This window comes from Athene noctua, chromosome 1 (assembly GCF_965140245.1).
Source record: "Athene noctua chromosome 1, bAthNoc1.hap1.1, whole genome shotgun sequence".
Taxonomy (NCBI): domain Eukaryota; kingdom Metazoa; phylum Chordata; class Aves; order Strigiformes; family Strigidae; genus Athene; species Athene noctua.
This window is the reverse complement of record NC_134037.1, coordinates 206099033-206126151: the sequence shown is the minus strand read 5'-3', so window position 1 is coordinate 206126151 and position 27119 is coordinate 206099033. Positions and strand designations below refer to the sequence as shown.

General features: G+C 41.6%; 1 protein-coding gene across 3 annotated transcripts in view; it reads left to right on the top strand.

The window, feature by feature from the left end:
- CLYBL (citramalyl-CoA lyase) overlaps positions 1-27119 on the top strand; it is a 179662-nt gene that overhangs the window by 2585 nt on the left and 149958 nt on the right. The window contains exon 1 of one of the 3 annotated variants that reach the window (XM_074930814.1): positions 4907-4926. The exons of the other annotated variants lie outside the window; for them this stretch is intronic. Within the exon in view, the coding sequence (XP_074786915.1) occupies positions 4922-4926 (5 nt within the window). The 5' untranslated portion in view covers positions 4907-4921. Of the gene's footprint in view, positions 1-4906; positions 4927-27119 lie in introns of those variants that run through there. 3 annotated transcript variants of the gene reach the window in all.

The following is a 27119-nucleotide window of genomic DNA, read 5'->3' as shown; positions in this document are numbered from 1 at the left end:
ATTGCTGGAAAAAAAACATTTAAAACTCATTCCAGCTGTTTTTAATAACAAATGTAGCTGTTCTTTCTGTTGTTGTTGTCAAGAACTTCAAATGTGCTTTAAAGACAAGGTTGCAGTAAAGCATTGACTATGAAAACTTTCTTGTTGACGGATCTTTGTGAAAGGTTTTCTCTTTGCTTGATGATTATGCTATAAGAGAAGAGCATTGCACACATAAGCACGATCACCTGTTTGCTCTCAGCTACCTGAGTGCACATCTGCTTCGCTGGTGTAGGAGAGATTTTTCTATGTGTATTCATTTACATGGCATATTCCAAGCAGACCTATACCCACATGCCCATGCTAAATCAGTCAAAAGCAGCATCATTAAGCTCACATCTCAGTGGAGCGCCGCAGCTCCCCTGACTATACCATGTGGGCATGTAGAGTGTGTTGCACCAAAGGTGCAGACACCAGCACGCCTGCTAGGAACAAAGGAGCCTGAGAAGAGTGCTAACCCCCTGTCAGATCTTGTTCAGGGACTGCGCCTATGTAATCAGAAATTTCTAGCATTGAGAGTTTCTTCTCTCATCTCCGATTGTCATCTTCCCACCCAGGAATCCACCCCTGCTCTGTCCTGTGTTTCACACTGCAAGTTTGTGTCTACTTGGCAAATTAGTGATGTTGTTTTTCATGGATTGGACACTGGAGGGTGCTAATGCAATGAGAGCTGAAATTGTTCTAGCAAATTAAAGGGTTCCTCTTTGTTAGTTGTGAAATACTTTTATTCTTTGTCGCAGCGTTTAAATAGAAAGACATGACTTGTGGTCCTTACCAGTAGCTACTCGGTGTGTGTAGAGCTATAACCAAGAATATCGATAAAGTGTTAAGTCTGTTCCAAAAAAATCACTCATGTTATGTTCTACACATTTTTAAGTGTGTCTTTCGAGATGATGGCCTCGGGGTGAAATTTATTTGAAAGTGTGACTTTCTAGTGATAAAAACACTTTATCTGGCAGAACTGTTGAGCCATATCTGCAGAATCTGCTTTTCTACAAGGTCACTTTGGTTCACGTAAACTATTGTCATGTTGCTGGTGAGGTGAGAACCTGATAGCAGCACACATTGGGGAGGGAATGGACACCCTGAACACTGCTAATCGAGTGCCCAGAATTGTGATCCTCTCTGTGGGGATGGACCTTATGGAGCCTCAGTTTACCTTGCAGCCGCTCTCACCAGGCCACGCACGAGGGAGTGTGCAGGATGGGGCTGTCACCATTGGCCATCACCACTAGGCCAGGTGAAGCATGTTACAAAGCTGAGCTGCAGCTCTGGTGTTTCAGATTCAAACATTTTAGGCAGGTGAAAGTTACATTGGGAGGTCTTATGCCAAAAGAGGTATTTACCTGTCCATGCTGCTCCAGCTTTCTGCTCAACCAGGTCTCCACTCTCCTCTGCCCTTGGCAGAAAGACATGAGGCTGACATAAGCTCCCTGTTGTGCATTCTGGCAACTCCATACTCTGCATTGAGGACTGTGAAACTACTGCCTAAGCCAGTTCTCATCCTGGCAGCAGTAGAGGTATGATGCCAGCTAATTAATGCTAATGAGAAGCAGGGTGCAAAGCTGAATGTGTCCAGATAATCACTGCTGGCACCCCAGCTAGTCTGCTTAAAGCTAATGTGGTTCTGGGCAATCCTGCCTAGTCTTGTACTTGTCTTCACCGACCTGTGAGCCAGATGAAAGCTGGTATTCATAAAACGTGTGAGCAAAACAGAACTGGATACAAGTACGTTTTCCTTAGAAGTCTTTCTTGTTTGGTACAAGTGGCAAATGAGTTACTCCTCTGTCTCCTTCAGCTTTGCACATGAATTGGGCTGTCCCTTTCTGCAAAACATTGTTACCTTGTTGTATTATACTGGTCAGGTTTTGTTCTCTCCCAGGTGTTGTTACAGTTTGCTTACATATGGCTGATTTAATTTTTCTTTCTTTTAAAAATACGCATAATTTTTCTCCGAATTCCTCCTTGAACTGAAGATGTGTATGAGCATAGAGAAAGAGCCCATGGATAAGGAAACCTGAATCTCCTGCCATCCTGTTCTGATACTGGTTGAGACCTGCTGTTCACCTTGCAAACAGATGCATGCCCAGTTTCACAGCTAAGTTGCTTGGCTGTTTATCAGAAGCAGCAGAAACGTATCCAGCTGAAAGTTTACACTTCTTTTGCAAAACTAGTTTTAGTAGCTTACCAGAGTAGGGTTATAAGGGGATGTGAGCAGAACAACTTTTTAAAATTGTTGTAATAAGTAATGGTACTAAAGACAGTCTAAGCAGACAAAAGGGATCTGGTTGATAGTGTATTTGATTTTTTTACCAGCTTTTAAGAAAAGCATTCTTCCATTGCACCTCCGTGCTATGAGCAGGGAGCCAAAGTACACCTCCTGACATCATTTCAAGAACCGACTAGCTGTGGTGCCAGGATTTGCAGTTGTGCATTTTATGTAGGCGGTGCCCTAATTTATCCTGGGAGACCCTTCTCTGGTAGAGGGGGTTAACGGACCTTACACCAAACCTTCTTGATCACATTGAGTTTAAATTCCCCTAACTGCGGGATCCCATCTTGAGGCCCAACGCCACCCCTGCTCCATGGCCTTACATGGGGAAGGAGGCCTCTTGTTCCTTTGGGGTGAGGTGCTTGGTGCCTTTCAGCGTTGAGCCTTCAGACGCTTGTGCAGTATTTCTTGGCTACTCGTAAAGGCTGGATGAGTGGGATCTCTGGGGTTTTCATGCCTTTTGGAGAGATAGGGCTGCTGTACTTGAGGTCTCTTCTCTTAAGAGTCATTCTGGCAGGTAAAAGCCCCTTGATGCTAAGAGCTTTGTAGGTTTCTGCTGATGAACCCTGGTGTGCTATTTGCTCCTGTCCTCTGCACATAGGGTGGGCTTCCAGTGGTGGTGTCTGCTAGACCTCTTTCTTGTGCCTCCCTGAGCTCTGAGCCTCATCGTTTGGAAAGGGGAAATACTTGATTCGCCCTTGTTTTGTCATCCAGGATGTGCATGGAGGTGTTTCTCCAGTCACTGCCCTTTTCACGCTTCTCTCTCCCACCCCATGAAGCTGTGGAGTGCAGCAGGTCTGAAGAGCTTCAACTGCAAGTGGGTCTGGAGGTCAGCTGCATGGTTAGTGAGCCCCGGGTGTTGAACAAGTCTCCTTAGTAATTCTTCCCTTATTTTCTCATCAGTGCTATATTTACCTCTCAAGTCTCCCTGTGCCCTTTAAATCTCCTAACATCATCTGTATAAATAGGATTTGCCTATCGCTGTGGCTGCCGCCTTGCCTTCTACAGCCCTTTGTGAGCCAGGGTTGACCAGTTGTCACAGGCTGAGCAGCCAAACCCACTTTCTTCTCTGCCATTTTAATTAAAAATGGTTGGCATCAGGGGCTCTGCAGCAATGAAAGGGAAATGATGAAACTTTGAAGAATTTGGGGCATAAAGTTGATCTCTAAATTTTAATGTACTCATTGCACTTAAACAGTCGATACATTTTATTATTGAGCTTTCAGGTGACCTAATTTCCCTTAGTACTGTACATTTAGCTTTATACATCTGCACCTAATTTGTAAAAAAGGACTTAATGAGAAACTTCAAACAGTTTAAATGTCAATTACAAAGAAAGCGAGGTTTTAAAGTTCCAGTAATCTGTCCATATTGGTCATCGAAACATGATCCCAGGTGGATGTTAATTCAAGACAGATGGCATTCCAAAGGCACAATTACAAAGAGCTTATATATTTTCAACACTAACAAGCTGTCACGCTATGTTGTAGCTACACTTCCAATACTGTATAACCACAATTGCTGCTTTATCTGCTGTGGACTTGGTAGTAAAGAGGTTTGATTCCCCAGTCTTGATATTGTCAGTGGGATTTTCAGGGGGTGAACTGGAGAGCAGGGTTAGTTAGTGTGAATATCTTTCATTTGCTCAATCTGTTGGGTGGGGGAGGTTGTTTGGTTTTATGAGTTTTTTTAAGTTGATGAAATGCTCTTCAAAGAAAGGAGGGGAAATCTTGAATATGGACACAACAAGACTAGTTCATCACAGACATATTTCTCTTTCCTGGCAACATTAATTAACTTTAGCCTTACCAGCTGCTGGGCAATAGCTATGATGATTTGTTAAAAACCCCAACATCCTGGATGTTTTCAGTTAAAAAGTCATCTGAAAGCCTTTGGTGTAATACATGTGTTACGTAGAAGACTGAAGTCCAATGGATTGATAGTGTCGTGACTTGTGGTGATGTAAATGGGCAGCAGCTCTGCTGCAGACAGGCAGGAGTGCAAAAGGCAGTTTGAATTATTTTTAGGTTTCTGAAAGTATTCTTAGCACCAGAGGCAGAGGTGGAGGGTCTGGACAAAGCAGGGTCAAGGCAAGACTTCCATTAGACTGAAGCATCAACATGTGATGTAGTTGATCTAGTTGAAGATGTCCCTGCTTACTGCAGGGGGCTTGGAGTAGATGACCTTTAAAGGTGCCTTCCAACCCAAACCACTCTGTGATTCTGTGTGGCAGATGGCAAGGTTTGAGGTAGAAGGATGATGTTTAGTATCTAGTTAGTAGTTGAGGTGAATGGTGACCTGCATAACTGAGCGATGAAATTGGACATAATGTCCACTGATGTTTTGTTTGTTTCTTGATGAAAAAGCAAGACTTGCGCAGCTATGACTAGACAGTGGTTTAGTAGGCTTTAAAAATTCTGTGCTGTTAGGAGCAAGATTAATAATGCTCCCTAGGAAGGTTTTTAGGATCCTATGGGCATGTGTGTCCTCTAAAGTGATACTGATAATGAAGAGTATATATTTCTGCTAATTTATCTACCTTTCCCTAGAAAGTGGAGAAGAAAGCAGAGCGGCTAAGATCCTTCATCCTTGGAAGGCAGGAATTTAACGATGAGGTTATGCTCTTTCATTTTTGTTTTTCATTAATGAATGTTGTAAATGTTTTTTTTAAAACACCTTACCCAGCTTTCTTTTTGGAGGAGATGCAAGTGCTATTTGAAATATGCAGCTCGCCAACAAGCAAATTGGACTCCTGAGCCATGCTTGAAACAAAATGCCAATTTTACCTACAGTTTTACTAGGTTTCCTGGTTTATGCAGTGGCTTTTGAATGGTCTCTAGTAATTGTTTTTAGCCAAAAAAGAAAAATTCAAACAAAAATGAAAAACACAACCCAAAGCTCATTAGCACTGTATTTGGATCATTAAATCTTTATATAAATGCAGAAGTAATTTGTAACAAACAAAATACTTTATTTTTTTTGGAAAGACTTTCTTTTGAATTTTTGCTCAGACTGCTGAGATACAGTATGTTTTCCAAACATCGAAAGTTATTACCAGAATAGGGGAGGAACCAATTTGTGTTTTAATTAAATATTATGCATAATTTCTGAGTGTCAGATATACTTAGTGGTGATAAAAGAATAAGGTGGAAAACAAAAGACAGTAAATAAATGCTTAGATAGCATTTTTTTAACCTAAATTTTTTTAACCTGAATTTGATGTTAGCGTGCGTTGCTCTCAAATGGCTTCCCCTTGGATTTTCCCAGTACTTATTGGGATAACATACTGCAGTCTTTTTATTTAGATCAGGCATCGCTTTCAGAGTTAAGTAATTGTTCCAGCCCAAGTGGGAAATGTTCTTGCACCTGGAAAATTAGGAGGGCAAAAGTAAGAGACATGTCCGCATCCTTTCCCTGGTGGTTCTTCACCTGTGAATTTGAACTGCAGCGGTAATAAAAGTTTTGTGGACCTCATTTTATGTGAGATCATTAAGCGACAGGAGAATTCAGGACTAGCTGCCCTTCATAATTCAGGACACTGAAAGGTGCCATTTATAAGCTCAAAGTGCCTGCAGGAAGGCAAAACAGGCTTGTAAAACCCGCACTCCAAACCCTGAAAGGGAACCGGTTTGTACTGCTGGTTGCAGCCTTGGAGTGGCAAAATTGCAAAGGTGGTGGGGATTGGGTTTAAAAAAATGGAAAACACCTGCCTCTAATAGTTAATGTAATAGTCTGGGTTTTCACATTTATTGTGTTGCTATCTCTTTTGTCCAAAAAAACCCCAAAACATCCCAGGCAACGATCCCAGTAAAAACCTTATCAGCTGTACTGCCCAGCTGTTGGGCTTATTATCTTTCCTGCTAGAGCCCACTGTTTTGCTGAGTTGCTAATTTGTCTATAAAATAAATTTCTTCTGACTTTTTAATAATATTTTGCAACCAGTGACCTTTGCCCATTATGTGGGCCAGGCATTTTGTAGGGAGAGCTCTCACCTCCTTATTGCTTGAGAAGGAGCAGCAGCATGCACAACACCTGAAATGAAGAGAGGTCTTCAACAAAGTGGGTGTTATGCCAGCGTGCCTAGTCTTCATAAAACTGGTTGTTATGGCTCTAAACAGGCAATGTAATCTAAATTCACAATATGCTTCAGCTTTATGGACCTAGAAAGCCTGAAAAGCACTAGAGTGGCAGTCCAAGGAAATATTGAGTCCAGTGTTCATGCTCACAGCAGATACTGCTTTCTTTACATGCTCCCCTGTTACTCCTCAAATGTGAGTTGGAGCAATCATCTTTAAGATTATGACCAAAATGTAGCAATTGCTACCTGGAAATGAGACATCCATATCTGTAATCTTAAATGGCTGGGCCTGAATGCTTCTAGTCCAGCCAACATAAGCCAACTATTCATAGTGTCATTAACGTCCCATGACTGAAGTTACTTGGGTGCCAATTTGCACCATCAGAGCCTAAATTCCAGTGAAGACGAGCTAACTGCATGTCGAGTTTGCCTGCAGACTGCCTTTGCTTTATTAATCTGTATTAATTCAATACCTGCATGTTTATGCACACTGATTTCAGCAGCAACTGGCTATATGGCGTGGTGTCCAAACTGTTGTCCCTCTGTACGTTGATCACATAGGAGCCAGAGAAGTGTCTGCACTTCAGAAGTGTATTGGTATTATTCCATTTTCTGACGCTGCTTTTGTTGCCTAGCTTGATGTGCTCAGGGCCCCAAACACTGCACTGAGTTTAGTATGGCCCCAGGGCCTTTGAGAGTCGACTGCAGGACTCAGGCCTTTATATCCACTATTAAAAGGCAGTTATGTGACTGTTTATGTTAGAGCCAGGTGCTTTGTTGCCTGTGGACATGCTGTTACTTACCAAAATTATTTTTTTTCTTTATGGTCAAAATGTGATAAACATACTTACCTGAGCACCTTACTCTTTGCAAATGGTCTGTCTGCCTTCAGCAACCACTCAGATTTCTGCGAGAAGGATGGGAGTCAGGGTTTTCCAGCTCTCTGTAGGGATGTGTCCATGGCAGCATTCCTGTTACTTCTCTATTTTCTTTGTGAAGGACCTACAATTTTTAGATGGCATGTTGTCAATATATTTTTATTGGCATTTTTTATGGTATTTTTCATTTAATTGTCTAATTTGTAGAGCATTTCTAGTTTTTGTGAGTTAATTTATTTAGGCTTTATATATGAGTGCATGGTTTGCGGGATTATTGCATTAAACATTTACTTATTTTTTGTTAAATCTGTAGCAATACTGAAGCATTGAAGGTGCTTCGGATTTGTCAGTACCAAATAGTGACTTCAGCATACTGGAAGTATAAAATCTGTTTTCTTACTGACTGTTTTTCTGAGAAGTTGATAAATGTGAAAACCATTTAACAGTTGGTTTTTTCCCTTTCCTGTTAAACTAAGCTACTGAGGAAATCTTCCTACTGCTACACACTGCAATATGTCAGAAACACCGTTATGTTATATTATCATTATCTAAAGGAAAAATTGAGTGTGGGTTTGAAGTCGACAAGTGATGAAAGTAGCCCTGAGGTTGTCAATTAGAAAGCCAAGGCCTGGAACTGATATGTTAATGGCCAGTTCCCTTCACACCCCCTCACTTTGCTGCCTGCTCCCACCTCTCCCCACAGTAGGTTTACTGCTTGGAACATAAAGAAAGAGCTCCCATTGGTTTGTGTCCCAAAATTTATCTTACTGATATGATTCACTTAAATTCTTGGCTGGCTGCAACGTTCTTAGTATGGACATATAGTTAAACAAGGAGAAATGACAGGCAGCAGATAGAAAATACAGTCTCAAAAAGGTACCCCCTTTTTGTTGTTTTTTTTTTAAAAAATTTGGGGTTTTTTGTTTAAATGGTGAACTGTTAACACTGCTGTTTCAGACCATCCTTCTGCAGTACACACAGCAAATTTAGCAGCAGTGCATAATTTAATTTCTACCGTATGTTTGTTTGCAGGTTTTAAAACCTGAAATTTAATGGCAGCCAGTTGGAACCCATGTGTTCTTGTTAAAGGTGGAGGGCAACATGTGCATTTTTTCCTGAAGGGAGATACTGGTTACCAAAGTTTATGATATAATGTTATATAATACATAGTGTTTCTATTTTGCTTGGGCAGGAGGGAACTAACATTTTGTCATTTCTTCTAAGGAACATGTGGGTTCAGATAAATAGGTAAATTCTGGAAAATAACAAACAGGATTTATTCAGATTTTAATCATTCTTGGTGTGCTGTAAGAACAGCTTTATGTTGTAACATAATGACTAGTAAGTAACTTTATGAAAAGAGCTTTAAAGTAGTATTAGAAGTGGAATATATAATTCAATCAGGCATTGTGCAAAGCAAAACATGTAATTCATCTTCAGTTTTTGAAAACTTTATGTACAGTGTGAGTTTTTAGGACTTGTAAAAGGTTGCAGATGGGCAGCCCCTCTGCAGCCTGAGGTTTTCTGCTCGTGACGCAGCTGCTTCAATGACAATGGAAATTCAAGGGTTTTTCCACATAGCTCTGTCTCAACCTAGAGCAGATGAATAATAATCATGAGTATGAGATGGCAGTTTAATTGTAAGTACATTCAGGTTTTTGACCTTTCTGGTGACTTCACTGTAACCAGCAAACATCTGTTGAATAATTTAAAAATTGCAGTTGCTACTTACCTGACACAACTGAATGAAACAGGGAGTTCTGAGCATAGACTACTGGTCTGGAGTCCCTCTCTCCTCCAGCCTGATTTCAAAATATTAAGTAAATCTTATTCTAGCTTAATTCACCAGAAAGAAAATGCGACTTCCTATTAAACAATTCAGCATTGGATGGTGCTTCTTCCATCTGACATGCTAGCTGTGCCTAAGACCCATGTGGCAGAGCTTTCCCAGGGCTTCACCAGAGGTTCCGTGCAGAAGAGGTAGTACATGATTTTCCAAAAGCACATGTTCCTTTTGTGCTGTACTTTGACTTATTCCTTGAGATAGGTCTCGCATAGAAGCTATAAATAATGAAAATATACAATGATATTTTTAATGAGAGGGTTTTTTTTCTGACACATTACAATTCTGGTGTTTCTAGTGCTACAGGATAACATCCTTGTGGTGGCAGGAGAGGTTATCTCAAGATAAGGTAAGAACGTTGTATCTACTTTAGCTTGACCTGTTCAGGCTGTCACACCTACCAGAAAGCAGAATTCTGGGGCTTCCTCTTAAATTGGTCCTTTCTTTGGATTGCAGTTTTGTCTTTGCAGGAATCTTCTGTAGCTGTTTTTTGAATGAGATTCTGAAAGTTAATGGTGTTGGGCCAGCAAATCTTGTCTTCCAGGGAGCTAGTCATCTCTTTCTAGACTTCTCTTAACCTCTTTCATTCACTTGTATACCTGTCAGCCCAGCAGGGCTGTTGTGCAACTTCACATGCCATATGGAAGCCAGTCAGCCAAATTTTGATGGAGCCAGTCACTGCACTGCAAAAGGCAGACTGATGCCAAAAATCTCCATCTTTTCCAGTGAGTTGCTGCAGGATGTTGGTCTCTGCTCTTGTGGCTTTTTTTCACTTCCCCTTTTGTTTTTGTTGTTGGTTAACTGTGTTTTCTCACCCATAGTCCTCTTTCACTCTGGGAGTCCCTCTCTTGCTATGTGTTTCTTTACTTATGTGGATGTACTTAAGGCATGACAACTTTCAGCATGGATGAAAATCTGACTTGTGTGCTGTCTCCTCACCGGTTTGTACTAGTTACTTCTGTACTTCCACAGCACATGAAGCACAGGGTGTTAAACAGTGGCAAGGGGCAAGGCTATGGCGCTGTACAGAGCGGTTACAGGTAGAATTGGTCTTTTCCCCGTTTCCCTACATAAGGAGGAGCAGTCTTATTTTAGGAGGAAAAGTTTATTTCTTCCCAGCAGGGGTAGGTCCACATAAACTCTTCAGCTCTCTAGAGGTTTGGTTGCATTGGATCACTTCTGTCTGAAGGTACAAAACCCTAGTGTTGGAGCTTTTGATACTATAGAGCTTTCTAGGGCTAAAAATCAAAGGGACTTTTTTCCACCCACATACTTTACCTTTTCTGAGAAAGCCTAAGCAGTGCTCCTTCCTCCTCACGTGAGTGTTCTCAAGCCCAGAGCTCCTGCCCAACTTCACGTTCCTCTGTATTCAGAGGAATGCTGGAAAGAAATGAAAATTACTTACAAAATGTGGTGTGGCATTTCCTAATGTTTTCATTCTGATATGGAATCTTAAAATATGGAAAAGCTTGTCAAGATTCAGTAATTTGAAACATTTGGAATGAATAAAACCTGTCTTATACACTAGAAATAAAATAAAAAAAAACAAAAACAAAAAAAAAAAAAAAAAAAAAAAAAAAAAAAAAAAAAAACGACAATGAGTGCTTGCACAAAGGCATGTTCAGAGTGAGAAAGTTGACTTGGCATTTCCAGGTTTTTAATTACTAAACCAAAATTGAAGTCCACTGTTTTCTTTATGCAGTCAAAATAGATTTCCTTTGGGTATATCTGAAATGATACAGAGTTCACTTAAGTCAGCTTTGTCTTTAAGGTCAGTATCATCATCTAAGACACATGCTATTAGCAGGTTGTTGTCTGTAGGAACTCAGCACCAATGTTCCTAAACAAGATAAACTGGAAAATGAATATGCTATCAATGGGCTGCATTTTTGGGGGCAGCTGAGGGTTTTTTTCTTATCAGTTTCTTTGATCACTTCTGCCTGGAAAATGATGTATTAACTTTAAAACACAGCCAAAAAATGGCAGAATCTAAAAAAGAAAAATGAAGGCATGATGTTTAAGGTTTGTTATTGTAATCTGTGACTGTATAAGATCACATATTCATCATGTAATGGTAATGGTAAGATTAAATGGCTTTGAACCAAATGTAAACATTTTGGAGGAAACCAGCAACATCTTGGGTCTTTCTGGTACTGTAGACTTCAAAGATGTTGGGACACCTTAGCTTCAGAGATTGAAATATTGACCATCTTCCTGATACATCTGTTGTAATGCATGACAGTGTCTGCTGTGTGAAGAGGGATGGCTGCAGGATGTCTTCGCTCTACAACCATGGAGGGAGTTAGTTTAGAAGACAAAGACATTGAAGATTTTTAATACTTTAGACATGTCCAGTTTCTTTTACAGACCACTTTCAGCCCATTCTACAAGTGAAAAGATACTTATTTTCTGACATTTTTCTATAAAATATTTGAGATGTAGGTCTTGCTGCTTTCTGCCCCTAGTAAGGGTAATGCTGGTACCTTCCACCATTAAAAAAAATAATTCTGGAACTAAATGATAAGCAAAGAGCTGAACCCTGATTCAATGAGATGGTAAAAACTTTGTTATTTATTTTTTGATCAACTAAAACTGTTTTCAGAATTTATGATGAGTGTACTTCTTAAAAATACATCTATTAAAATTATGCCAAGGCCTAATCTTACTACAATCTGCTTAAATCATAAAAAATAACAAACAAAATAGAAACAGTGCTTCCAAGTTGTGTGTCAGACCATTCAGCTGATGAAAGTCGCTGCCTAAACTCTGGAAACCCAAGGTGTTTGAAGTACTGAGTTGACTTTTGAGTCTCTTCTGCAAGTACCAAGAGAATATTTTCTTCAATATATTCAATTAGTTGAGTTAAATGACTAATTTATTCAAGCTTGACCAACTGGGAGTTGAAAGAAGCAGAAAAGCTTGTTCTTCTTTACCAATCTGTGAATAAAAGTTAATTATGGGAGGATTAGATTTGCTAATACTACAATATTGAAGGATATTATAACTAAATACTGGATTGGTGCTAATTGTAGCTAATAATGAGTTATTTTAGTAGATCAATTTTTAAATCAAATCACAATTTTCTTTAGAAGTCTAGCCCCTTTAAGACAGTGCTGTGCAACTGATAAACCGTCTCACTGTATTTTAAGTTGCATTCCAGTTTCCATCCAAAGAAACATAAACCATAAGTAAACACAAAGGGATCAGCTAGTAAATAAGAATTGTGCCATACATGATTTTCTAACAAAAACAGTAAAATTAATCTGAAAAAATGTATAATGAGGTATAGAAAAGCTTAAATATATATCAGTGGAGCTACTCTTTCCTTCTGGCTAGCAGTAAGAAGTGCCAAATTTAGTGTAAAAGCTATATTTAGTTACAAAGCAACATACTTTAGTGGTTACAAACTGAGAATTAACCTTTCTCCAAGAAAATAACTAAAATGTTTAAATGGGAAAACAAGATTCAAATTATTTAACTCAAGGTTTCCCACGTGGTTGATTAACTCATTATTTTAAAGTAAGTGGCTTAAAAGATTTCATCTTCCTGAAAGTCATTGATAACTGAGTACCTATGAGTGAGCATAAACCTAAGTGCAAACCTGACATAAGGATTCAGAAATTCAGCCAAGAATGTGGTGTCAAAAAAACGTGAGGATAGAATTTTCAGCCCTGTCCATAAACATTTGGTATATGGGACACCCCACAATGAAATATAATTACCTCTTCTGCTGATAGTATCATGAGAAAAATGTTGCTTCAGGCATCAGCAGAATGAGATACAGAGGACAGGATGGAGAGCGTCTCGGTCATTGCGCCTTTGCTAAAAAGGTGCCGAGTCCTGCTGGTGTTGGTCCTTCATGTCTCAAACTTAGGGACAGACACCATCATGGTTCCTGTCCATCTGCTGGTCACATTGAAGCTGTTTCTGTAAATGCTAATTCATAATCTTTCATCAAATCGCATTGAAAAACCACCACTTTCTGTTGCTATTTAAAGGATCGATTTGGCAATGGTTAGGCTGCCTGTTTTTTATATCCGTTTCCCCACAAGCGGAGTCCGTGAAGAGTGCTGAGTTTCCAAGAGGTGGTCCTTCTCCAACAGCTTACTTCACAGCATGGCTGCCTGGCTCTTCCTCGCCTCCTAGCTGGGATGAAAGACTGGGGCAAGAGATACAAGTGCTTGGTGCAGCACTGCCAGACCAAGAAGCAAATCTCGGGGTGCCCCAGCGCTGTGCTGTCTGTGTACCTGCTGCTGTGTGCCTGGCTCGACCTTGCTGGGTAGCTTCTTCAGGTTTTAACCTCTCATGAACATGGGTTCCTCATCTTCAGCAGGTCCATAAACCAGCTGTGTAAATTAGAAGTAGCCTATTAGTAAAGGAATTTATGGCTGGAAATTTTGCTGGGTATAATGTCCTGTTTGCCCAGCTCTCCCCTTTCCTCACAGTTATTCCCTAAGCTAGCCCTGTATGTTTTCTCTGTGCATCCTCTGAGTCTCCGGGAGCCTTCTGCTGATCAATTCTCTTGTTGACGAGCCCAGAAGAGGATTTTCTTAACCAGCCACCCAGCCCGCTCCTCACTGCTGAGGCATGGGGATGTAGCAATGAAGGGTGTGTAATGGATGAAAAACTAGATGATGGCATTCGCCTTCCCAAAACTATTAACATGAACAGGCTGCGGGTGCACCCCAGCCTCTGTTCCTCTCTGTGTGATCTGCTGTCTCCCTCATCAGGCTCTGGGGTCCACAACCCAGCTTGGGTGTTCACCATGAGAGTGATGAGGCTTTATGTGTTTACTGACCTATAATAGCCAGTGTAAAGGATGCTGAGGTAAAGGCTGTGTGTTACCTGCCCTGTGCATCTGCCTGGGGTCCAGATTTTTAAATATGCTATTTCTTTGTAGTCCTTTTCCAGTGAAATTCCAGGTTTTGCCATCTCTCCCTCACATGCATCCACCATGAAATATTAGTACAGCATTTAGGTTTTTCCAGACTGATTTTCAGGACAACTTGGACCTTTTATTTCTGTGATGTTTCTAAAACTGGCAGAAGAAGAACTTTTTTTTAAGCCTGCATACGCTGCAAGGAGTATTTTAAAATAAAGAGGGGTTTTTTTTCATCTTTAAGCATGTTTAATGCTTGTATAAGGTGCCAGATTTTAATTACAGTTGGCATTTATAAGCGTGGTGCTGGCAATGGCAACCATATTGCTGAAAAAAGGCATAAATTTTGACACTGGCAATATGGGAACCCAGCATATGAGACTGTAAACCTCATTGCTTTCTGTTTTAATATACTAGTTTAAGGCAAGAACTTTTAACGGTTAATATTTAACTAGAATGTTTAGGGTTTGATATAAAGTGGTTCTAATTTCAAACTATTTAGTAATTTAGGTCCTATCAAAGATCAGCTTAGGTAATAACTTTCTATTAAACAGCCTTTAAATAAGCATGCTTAAAGTAGGGAAAATAAGATGCTTCATTACAAGAAATGAGGTTGGCATCTACCAGGTTTTCCATTAAGTTCCAGGTCACAGACAAATAAAGGAAGTATGTTAGGAAAAAAAACCTTTTTAAAAATAATTAGGGAGATGTCTGCTTTGTTCACCAGATGGAAAATCAGTAGTTGTGGGTGGTCTGTGCTGGATGGGGCATCTCACAATTGGCAGAGCTATGCCTTTAACTTTTAAAGTCCTGGGACAAAATGTGAAAGTAATTGACTGTTCAGAATGCTCTCTCTCTGGATACCTAGCATGCTTTTAAAACCAAGATTTGGTGAGTTTGTGACTTTTTTTTTTCTAAGAATGATCAAGCTGTTGTGTCTAGTATTAGGCCAATTGGGTATATATTTGGTAGCTGTTTAGTGGGGCTGTTATCTTTTGTGCTTACGCCTGTGTGTGCCTGGACTTGCAGGCGCACAACTGAAATGCCACAGCTTTACAATTCTCCATTAGCATGTTGTGCACATGATTTTTATATTGTCAGTGTTTGCCCTGTTCAGGGTGTACGTAAACTGTTGGTTAACATAATTTGTTTCTTTCCTCTAGTTCTTTCTGTTTTAAGGAATTTAAATCTATCAATTTGCCAACATAGCAAAGGAAACAAAGTTGCAACTTTATTTTTGCAAACAAGAAATTACCTGTTTTAAAATAATTCAGGGATTTGCAAAAGTATTTAAAATTCGTCGTAATATTTTTTTAAAAATCTAAATAAATCCAAATGTGCATGTGTGGATAGTATGTGTACACATATGCATATTAAATACAGTCATTTAAGAATGTGTTAGAATCTTCTTAGTGCAGTTTGTAACTTTGCTCACTGTTCCAGGGCTGATACTTTCTAATTGCCAGATTAATATGAGAAAACAGTATTTTAAATGTGGAAGACAAGTTAGAAAATGTTTGTATTCATGTTAAGAATAACAGATTTTATTATCTGAACTGCAATAAGAATGTGTACTGTTCAGCAGTGACCTCTCAAAGAATGAGGTAGAACCCATTTATGGCATAGGAGGCAATTGCTTTATATTTACCTTACTTTACAGACAATTTTTTTGCAGTTATCTATATGAATGGTCACAGAGAATTGTATGCATGTGTTATATCTATATTGTAGCTTGTGTTAAACTGATCCCCGCACTTATTATGTAGAAGCATTCTTGAAGATAAGTGAGGCACTCAACTTAGTGCCTTCTTTGTAAAATCCCTTTTGCTATGCATGACATGTACTCTGTATTTTTTTCCTTGCAGTAAATGATAAAGCTTTTTTCTTTCCATGAACCTCCTTCCAAGAAAACACATACAGCCTAATAACACTCGCCTTGAGAACCATGCATTGCCTTCACTACAAAGCCGTGTTTTCATTGAAGAGATAATTATAATATGGTTTAATGTTCTTGTCAACCCTGAAACACTGTCCCTAAAGAGTGCTATTCTGGAGGATGTCTTTTTGAAGAGAGTTGAATGTAGCTAAGAAAACATACATACAGCCACATGCTTTTGTGATAAACCAAGACAGATTTGTAATACAATATGTGGTCTATGAAAAGAATTATATGTTTTTCTAAGGTGTTAATTTAGACCTGCATCTTCCTCCAGATTTTGCTGTTAAAAATGTAGGAAGTTTGCTTGGATTTATTTATTTTGCTGTCCGTCCCGTCCCCCGTCCCTGAATTATATTATTTTTAGACTTCAAATCTATACAAGGACATAAATTCACAATAAGAATTAAAATGCTTTTAGTGTGCTTTGAGGCACAGAGTTCAGATGAGTAAAAAAGCCCAAACTGGAACACAAATGGTTCTTCCCAGGCAACAAACATGCTTGGCTGTTGATATGCTGTAATTTTCTGCTTTACTTAGTAAAAACAGCAATTACTTATTTGTTCCATATCCCCCCCCAGCACAGATGCTACTCAGTCTGTCCATTTTCTGAGCGCCGAGCAGGCTGCGTGCACGCGCGCGGACGCGCATGCCTGCGTTCTAATGCGACGCAAGTCAAGTTTTCTCCTTGCATGCTGTACTGTTAACAGCATTTATTTGCTGCTGCTGCCAGTTTACCACCAGTCCAAGACAATGGTGTGTGCTGGAAGCGGCTGTGGCTGTGACGGACTTAGCAGTCTCTCCTGCCGATGACAAACGTTTCCAGGTACAGCTTACAAAGCGTCGAGCTGACCTTACAAACCAGTGCAAGGACAGATAAAAGCTGGACAGTCACACCGGTTAAGACTGCAGCCCGGTCAAACAAATCTTTAACATCATTTTTGCTGTATTGTCTTTTGTGGCAGTCTGGTGGTTGTGAACAGTGTCTGGTGCTGCTAAAAGCTACATAATCTGAAGTAAAAAGCCTCCGAGGGAAATGAAATCACAGGCTGGCTGAAGGCAATGCAAAATTCCCCTTGGCTTCAGGCCATCTGGGATTTCCCCCTTGGGTTTCAAAGCTCAGTTAAAGGCTGGCAAGTAAGAAAAATCTGGTTATCTGCCACACCACAGAAAATATATATAACCAAAAAAAAACGCCTGAAAAGCTAAGGACAACACAACTCTCACTGCTCGTATGGCGAGCATGAGACGGCGTATACAAATGTGTGGCTCAGCACAACGCGACCTGGCTGCAGAATCAGGTGCTTGGAATTTTGAATTTAATACATAATTATTTTTAAGAGCTACTGTTAAATAAGGAGTATAATCAAATATGTTAATTAATCAAAACGTGTTTTATTAATTATTTAATCACCATAATTCTGGAGAGGTAGTATAAAAAAAGCACAATACCTAGGAAAAGTGTATCATTGAATCTTCATTACAGTCACCTCATCATTAGCAATCCATTTGCTTGCTCTGAAGTGAATGGGATTACTTTTCTTCTTTAAGGAGGAATTACAAAGTAAGACCTTAATTAGTATTGTAAGTAATCTCTCTAGAGAAACTTTTCGCTGCAAAAACTTCCTCAACAGGCAAGTGTTAAAATGTTTCTAGTGCTGCACAATTTGAAAATATCCTTGACATTTTTTCCTTCGGGTTTATATATTCAAGCTAGATAGCCACTGTTCAAAGAATAAGTGTTTCTGGCAGAATTAGCATTTTACAGTCATGACTATGTTTTGGTTCCCCCACCATTTTTCTTTTGTTTTGTAGTGGAAGGAAAAAATAGCCCAAAATACAAAATCTTAGTTAAAATTAATGTAGATGCTCAGTGGCATGAAAAGAAATGAAAAATGCCAGTTTCCTATTGCTGCTTCTTTTCATATCTTTGAATTTGTTACCTCAAACATTATCTTTAGACTTTTCTTTTAAAAAGATATGCTGAGTTCCTACCTCATCTTTTTTATGCACCTTAGCACCTAACATTTTGATGGATTGTTTTTATAACTTAAATCTTGGGTTTGGAGTTGTTTGGGTTTTTTTACTAAACTACCCCTTTTTTGAACAAATAACTCATTGTGGGATTAAATATCTGACAAAAACATATAGGACCTTCCCAGTAGGTGAATATACACCAGTTCGTAATTATATTTCCTTTTTTTTTTTTTTTTTCCAGGCTATATATTCAATTTATTAAAAAAAAATCTTTTTCATTTTAGCTGTGATGATATCACATATAAATCCATTGCCATATTAGATGCTGCTGCGTTTACAGCTAAGGCTCAGTGATCTCTGTTTGACAGACAGGTATCTCTGCTGTTGTACATCTTCACAAATTTCCCTCTCTGAGAAGGCCTGTGGGGAGGAATACTTCCAGACGGTCCGTTTTGTGCAGTCTTCCTATTGCCGAGAGGCATGCTTAACAAGGCAAATGTTCCTGCTCCACTCTTAACACAATATTTCACTCTCCTTTTCCATCTGATTTTGCAGATAAGGAATTGTTAAGCTCTAGTCCCCGTGTTTGTTTAAAACCAACTTGATTTTTTTATACCTAGTGTTTGTGAAGGCACTTGATTTCCAGCTTTCACATCCAAGTGTTGAGATGGAGAGAGCATGGAAGGCTGCACTGGTGCGTGCTGAAGACCCAATCTTGTTTAAGTGGGTAAATACTCTCTTTGACCCCACTTCCTCGGGAAATTCCCTTTGGTTGCATATTATTGCCGTGAGATGTAAATTGATTCATTAGTATTTGCTTGCCTTTTAAAAGACTAGAGCAAAGTTTTGCTGAAGTTCTTTTTTGATAATTTTATTATTATTAACCTTATTTTCTTTTATGATACTGGCACTCATTCAGCCTCTCTATGTCCCCACACACTGCATTCTTACAAGTCTTTTCTCATAAGGGGAGACTGCAAAGACATGCAACAGCTCAAGACAGCTTCATTAAGGCTGGAAAGTAAAATATTCAGGAGTTAGGAAATGTCAAAATTAAAATAGCTGATGCAATCAAATTTCACCCCCCTTATATGTTTGCATGATAGCATAGTCTTTTAATTTCAAGATCATACACGAGTATTTCCACAGGACCCCAGCCTCAGTGAACAGGATGGACGATGCTGAGTTAATGAGCAGTTATTCAATATTTTGTTTTCTCCTAATTTTTCAATGTGTAGCCCTAGGCCTTATTTACTGCACACTATTGAAACCCTGCTGTGAAGACAGAATTGTTAATTTCCTCATGAGCTTTTCTATGGCACTTACTGCTATAAATATCTGAATGCTTAACAAACATTAATTAATTTATCTTCAGAAAAGCCTCATGATGAAAAGAGCTGGTATTACTACTGTTTTACAAATAGGGAGCTGAGGCATAGTAAGATCGGAGTCATGAATGTCCCATAAATTTGAGTGCTGTCAGCTTACAGTTAAGGAGGTAGAGATCTGTATTTCAGTATTCAATTTTGAGGCACCTTGCCATCAGAGCAGAAAAGTAGCACTAGGTTAGAGAAGCAGGCTTTCTCTACTGTTACTGGAAGAGCTAGTGAGATGAGCTGTGCAGAGAGCACTAATACCATTTATTGCACCAATAGCTTTTATGTGGGGGAAAAAACCAGAAGCCTTGGGCATGCAAATCCTCTTCACTTGCACTCTTTTACTTTGGAATGTCCAAATAATTTTAATTCTGTGCCAAGTAGAAACTTCTAAAGAGACCCACAGAGCATCATGGCTGCGAATTCACTACACTCGTGAAGTGCTGGAAATACTTAGAAGATACAGCGAGTAGAGAATCACCTAAACCTAGACAAGGGGAAGTATTGCAGAATACCATTCCTTAAATCATAACCTTTTCATAGATTTACTATCCATACTGTGGGTTTCAGGAAAGTGCTTTCCACTACTCGAGATTCAGAGCTGTTAGCCCTTTATTAGAGTCGCTTATCTAAGCTCTTGCTTCCAAAAGCATTTTGGAGTTTGATTTAATTAGGTAGGACCCTTCCAGAAGAGTACAGAAACAAAAATTTTGACAGGAGTGTCCTCTTACTTTAAAAATTGCTCTGTGATAAGAAGTCCTTATTTTGGAGATAATTCAAGCCTCTGTTTCAAAACACTGCTTTAATAATGGGTTAAACCATGGCTTTCTAGATTAATAGAGCCATTCACTTGGTAGAGGGTAGACCCAGCTCCTGTCCTTGCTCCAGTTAGTTATCCAAGTAATTGGTTAAAGTAAGAAAGTAGTTTTTACATTAATCTTCACAGACTGGCCTCAAAGGTCATGCTTGGGCTTGTTTGTATCATCTCCCTCAGACCCAGGGAATATGTAACTGTATGTCAACTAGTACCACTTCTCCAGTGTGTCGTCAGGTAGGGGCAAGACCTTAGAAGACCTTAAAATAATCATGCAAACAAATAAACAAAAAACCTCTCAGGTTCCTACAGACAATAGTCTCCCTTATCCAGTCATGATTTGGGTCTGTCCCATAAAACATCTCTGTGGGAATATATTATTGAAGACAGTTTCATAAACTGTGTGCCCTGAGGGCTGAACTTGGATTACACAGAAACATCAGCTTGGCTATTTCCTAACTTTCTGTTAGTTTTGCCTTGCAGTCTGAGCAGTAGTATTTTAATGTTGTTTTCACAGATTGTTAAGAGGATATTTTATCCTGAAATGATACTGGACCCCACATGAGTTGTCAGCGTGGTGAGCATGCAGGTAGTCCTGCAATATTGCACTTACCGATATGCATATGGCACCAAGGTAGTAGGTGTTGATGCAGTGTCGGTGTCCTCTGCAGAGGCGTCACATCTGGCTCAGTGTGGCTTGGCATCACTGAATTGCTGCCTTTGCCACCTTTGTCCCTGGTACACGGTTGGTGCCTGGTGCTGTCCAGGGAGAGGGATGGTCCTGTGCTCCTTCCCCAGCAACGGGCCAGGGCAAGCAGGCAGAAACCTTGCCCTCATAACAGGGAGGGGAGTCAGGAGACTGGACTGCAAGGAGTGGAAGGAAAATGGGGATTGTAGTGCCCTTGGGTCACTTTCTGCTGCAGCCTTTTGTCACAAAGTGAGTATGAGCCCTCAGTATGAGCAGGTCACAGGAGTCACAGTCTGCCAAAGTCCCACTGACTTGTCTAACAACTGAATTATACTTGGTGGTGCTATGATACTTTTCCTAGTTTTTAGGAGGGAATTTCTGTAACTAAATATAACCAGATCCATCAGGATCCATTGCAGGTGATATGATGCTTTCTGCTGCAGCTGTCCTCTCTCTTCCGCAGTGCATCATTTCAGTCCCATTCCCTTTCTGAGGCTTCTGATTTACTTTGGATCTCTTGCCAAGACGAGCTTTCCTGTTAGGGCTCAGCATTTGGAGGAAGGTTTTGGAGAATGCATAAGCAAAACACCTTCTTCATATGTTTTCCCAGAACTGCTGGTAGCTACCGTCATGGGGCAAGAGGTCTGGGGTCTGTACATGAGCTGTGCCGTGGAGCTCCCTCAAGGGGATGGGGTACTGCACGGTCTGGTCTGACCAAGGGCTGCCAGTGGAAGGAGCACAGCAAAACATTTGGATTATCACCATCTTAAACGAAACAAATCTTCCCTGCGTATGCTGAATTGCAGTTTTTCAGAGGTTTTTAACTTGTCTAAATCTGGGTGATTTCTAATGAGCATGACAAAGACATACATAAAATACAAAAGACTCCCAGTCCTCCTTGCTGAGCTGGAAGTAATTTTAAAAGGAACATTTTTCAAGGTCTTTGTAATTTCAATATGCAGAAGAACCTCTCTCTTTGAAATCACCTGTTAGTACTGTAAAGTTCCCAGAACTTCAGCCTGAAGCAGACATGTGGCACAGACAGTTCCTGTCCCTGCTGTCAGCGGAATTGTGTGCAACTGAAAATGAGGAGTATCTGCCAACTGAGTAATAGGCCACAACATGATGCTACTGTAGATAGTCTGCTTCCATGAGGGAAGCTGAATGTGGTGAATGATGTTGCTACGTTAATGGAGAAACAAAGATTTCTGCAGGGTTCATGGAGAAACTCATGAAGACTTTTCCAGTCTGCTTAGGCAGCAAATTCCAGAAATTTAGAAGAAAATAATTAATCCAGGCTGTAGGCAGGCAGACATCCCTCTCCAGTGCTCAGGTGGAGAGCTAACTAAATGTGGAGGTTTGAGGTTTGCGTTAACAAAAAGACCAACGTTGCTAATGCAGACCCCCTGCTATTGGAACACCAGAAGTGTTGGACTAACAAATTAGCACGCAGGAAATCTGCAATTGCAGAAAAACTCAGGTCTCGTGATTGTAGCAATTGTTTACATCTTTCTACAGCAAAAAGGCTATTTAATCGTGTTAAATTACAACCTTGTGTTCAGATAGTGGGCACTCACATTATTGTCTTTGTGAAGATGAGTTGTCACTTCTCTGATCTAGGTTGCTCTCACAACAGAGGCAGTAAAGCTTTCTGTTTGAAATAGAAGAAACAGAAGAATTTCTTTTGGTGCTAGGCTATGCAACAGTTTCCCTTGTACAAGCCCTGAAGTTTAGCCTTTACTAATTGGTACTGAAAAGAAAATTAATCAGTGCGAGGGAAGGGAATTCACAGCTGAATGCTAATTATTGCAGAGAAAGTAAGCAAAACTGTGCTTGAGCTGTGCGAAAGCATGGCGTAAGAGTGAAATGCTTAGCTCGAGCTTGTTAACTGGAACTGATGTCCCGAAACAGCTCTGTGTGTTTGCTAGGTCGTAGCTGTGCATTTTGGAGCCAGCCACTCTGGTTGAGAACGGCGGTGCTCCCCATCTCACTGCCGCTCCGGGAGAGGCGATTGCTCCCGTAGGTCTGCCTCAGAGAAGTTCGATACGCGCTAATGGGGCTCATTGTGCCTGGAGCGGGGTCGGGGGCACTCATGCAACCCCTTCCTGCCAGCGTGGTTGCAGAGGCAATCGCATCTGGCCTGTGGGTGATCCCAAGCACCCCAGGTTGATGCCACCTCAGGTGAGGTTCAGAAGAGGACATCTGCCTGCAGCCTTCAATCACCAAAAGCAGTAGGTGTCCTGCTGGCAAAGGTTTTATGGCTGCTGCTTAGCACAGTGTTCCCTGGAAAGCACTTCATGTTCCTTTTTTCCATCTCCCTAGCTGAACTGCATAGGCTTTCTTTCCACATGGGTACTCAGTCGATGGAGACATATCTAAACAATTTAATAAACATGGGTTTTTTACACATTCTTCGTGAAGAGCAAATTCATCCACTGGCTGATGTGCTACATGTCTACTAAGCTCCTGCTCAGATAACATTAGAACCGGTTGAAAAATATAAAGCAAATTATCCAGAGTTTTGGAAAATGACACACTTTTCCTCTTGACATTTTGTCATTTCAAGAAAAATAAGCAACTTTTTACTGGTTTAGTTTCTTTCCTCACTCTCTCTTCTTCCCACCCTTCTTTTCCTCTTTCTAGTTTGCCTCTGTGAAAACAGAGGGCCAGTAAAACAAAAACGGTAGATCAGGCTGTGCCCATATTCTTGCCTTCCAATTTTGACTGAAATAGCAAATGTCAAAGCTTTGATGGTGTTTTTTTATTAACTCTTTTTTAATACAAAAAAAAAATCAACCAGCTCTTGTAATAGCTTCACAGTACTCTTGGTGCTCATTCATAAGCAGCAGTACGTAGCAATGAAATTCTGTAGTGGCAGTACATAGGTTTGTATCCTTCTGATTTGCATAGAGGTTGTGAGGACACATGAGGCTGAACTCGTACCTGCTGTGCAATGTGGAATTACTGTTATCACCAACTTCGGATGTTCCTGTAAGGGGTAAAAGCAACCACAAGTGTAGCTGTACAGAGCAAGAAAAAATCATGCCTTTTGCAATCTCTTTTCTGATAGACTTGTAAGCATTTTATTTGAATTAGCAAATGGTGATAAATGCTGATTTTTACAAAAATCCTTTCAAAAACTTGAAAATCTGATGGCAAAAATACCATCTGATTCTTCAGCATACACTTGTTTCCTCTCGTTCTGCTCTGGAACCATGGTACTGTCTTGACCTTGCATATTTAGAGGAGCGACTTAGGCTGAACTTGACAAAAGCTATACTTGGCAATTGTCTTTGGCAATGCTAAAGTCTACTAACCATTTTTTTTTTTTCCAGTAAAAAGTAGAAATTAACTCTGACCATTGGAGGTTTTTTCTAAAGTTACTGATGAGCTATTCTTCCATGACTCTGCTGGTTTCCCCAAATAACAACAATGCCGTGTATTTTTTTCAAAGTGAGTGTAACTTGCATAGCATGCTTCTGGGGTTTCTGCTGCTGCTGAAGCTAATTTAATACTCATTAAAGTACCGAGCAAGTCTAATCCAAAGCCTTATGGGCCTTCAATGCAGGCCCATAAAATGTGCAGATTCGTGCTTGCTGGGCAGCTCCAGGGGAAGTGTGCTGTGGAAAGAGGGGGTGGTGTGCATCCCACTATCACAGAGCTGCCACTGCATCAGGAGAAATTTGGAGAAGATTCCCATCGCTGTGGACAGAGACATATATCTTCTGGTAGCAATCCTACCTGCTGGAGTTGCAAATGGAGCTAGGGGCCAGCTCTGATGATGATTATCCCATCCCAGCAGGCTGCCCAAGCTGTGCAAGTGGTCCCCACGAGGGACAGCTGGAGCAGACTGGTGTGACACCACATCTGCCTGTCACCTTGTGCCCACAGATGCACTGGGCTGCTGAGCTGTGCCACCCACCAGCCCTGCTTCTTGGGAGGGGGACCCAACACTTCCTCACCCCTCAGCATTTCCATCTTGTGTGGAGTCTCTCTGCAATGGGAGAAATCATGGCACTGGCACCACTTTCCGTGGGGCCAAGGTTTTACCCAGCCCAGTGTAGGGGCCGAGCAAACCAACTGCCCACAATGGCACCATGGCACAGGGGACCCTCTTCCAGCACAGGTCAGGAGAAGCCACATGCCTGGTCAATGCCAGCTGTGGCTTCTCCTGCTGGCATGAAGCCACTCGGGCTGAGCACTGCCAGGGGCATGGAAAAGCCGTGACTGCCATTGCCCATCCCAGTGACCTACTTGCTGGCAGCTGCGATGCCAGTCCCTCTTCTGGCTTGTGTATGCACCCCACACCTGGAGAAGTGTGAACTAAGACGTGGCAGTGCTATAAACACCTGAGCAGCTGCGTGGGAGCAAGAGGCGGCCAGTGACTGCTCCTCTTGGCTCCTGCCGCTCCAGCTCCTCAGCAGTGGCAGACTCATTCCCAACAGGGCACATAACCTGTCCTTCACCCCACCTGTACCTTCAGAGTTGTCTTCTTACAACTCACGTACTGCTGGCTGAGAAACTGGGGTGGCTGCAGCAGTCTGCTAGTGGGCATGTCGGATGGGTTTCGTCCTTCCCCCTGTTAGTGACGGTGCCCACTCTGGCTGCCTCGTCTCTCCAGGGCTGGCAGCCAGCCCCTGGCACTGCTTTGCTTTCTTCCTCCATGAAGTGGCTCTCTCAAGCAGCTGTTCTTGCCAGGGGGAATACGTTGTCCATCCATCCATGCATGCAGCCACCCCGGGTGATCGTGGAGCAAGGTCGCTGATGCAGATCCATCCCATTCTCCCAGTGAGCACAGCGGCAGTTGGGGCACCGTTTCAATGGGCGTCACAGCAGCAGAGGCCGAGGCCCACAGGCCAGGGGAAGGAGGCAGAGGAGACCCCAGCGGGGTTCAGTGAGGGGACAGGGATGGCCCAGCACCTCTTTGTCCGGGGGACAGGACAAGCACCCCTGCGCTGTACTTGGGGGGGGGTAAAAGCACGCCGTCCCACCGCTCCCCACAGGCCTCCGGCCTGGGTTCGGGCCTCCTCGCGTAGAGCCCCATAAAGGCAAGAGGAGTGGTGCCGGCCTCACGCATTAAAAAAAAAAAAAAAACAAACCCGACAGCGCTCCCAACAGCTGGGAGGGTAAATCCAACCAGCGGGGAAGCTCCAAACCCTAACGCGGCCTACCCGGGCCCGGCCCGGCCCCAACGCCCGCGACGGCGGGCGTTGGGGCCGGGCCGGGCCCGGGTAGGCCGCGGCCTCGCGGAGGGCGCCGCTAGATGGCGCTGCTGCCCCAGCGGAGCGTCGCGGTGGGCGGGGCTTGTCGGTGGGCGGGGCGAGGGGCGGGGCGGGGGGGTGCCGGCTGGGTGGCCCGGGAAAGGGGTTTGTGGAGCAGAGGGGGGGGGGGGGGAGGGGAAGCAAATGAAATTAACTGCGGCAAATACTTTAGTTTTTATAGAGCCTTTATTGTGAAACATAGATAAATTGTTCCCAGCTAGTCGTATAAATAGCAACAACTTAGTACCTTTTACAACCAACTAGGAAAACATTAATACCCGGGCTGTTCCCAGCCCACTTGATTGAAGAAGCGGGGACAAAATGTCAAAGTGACGTTGTCTGAAAGCCGTGGGCCTAAATCTCTCGTGCTGTAGGTTGAAACACTGCCGTTTAATCCAAAGGAACTATTACACCAGAGAATCAGGGCTGGAGAATTTTAAATGTGACCGTAGTCCCATAATATTCAGGAAACTCCTAATTTTCTGTTGGAAAGGAAGGAACAAGTCTCTTTCAACCGTCACCTCCGTGAAATGACAGCTGGTTGTCTGAGGCAGCCCTGCTTTTGCTGCTTGGTGAGATGTTCAGAGCCTACGTGCAAGAGTGATTCATCTCTGCGCTTCTTAGTTGAGATAACAGCACCGCAAACCCGGCTGTTAAGGTTAACCTGTACACTGCATAAGGACAACAGATGGAAATTCTGGTTTAGAGCCACTGCAAAAAATAAAAACATGTTCCAAAGGGAAAAGGAGCTTGTATTTCTGTGTTTGAACCTTTGATCTTCGTTCACATCTGAAGGGAAGAGTAGACCTTTTGCTGAAGACACATGGTTTTGCATCTGTGAAAACACAGCTGTATAGAGCAAAACAAAACTGGTGCAAAACACAATGGTTTTGCTGTGTCAGTTTAGCTGTTGGCGTTAAAATGCTTTAGAAATAGTGGGGTTTTTGAAGAACCCTTCAGAAAGTATCTGTCTTTACACAGTTGTTTGTTGAGATTTTACTCTGTGGATTTTAAAGTCCGTTGGTGATCAAGAGACAGCTGCTACCTAAATATTTAAAGCAAACTCGTGGGAAAGTCT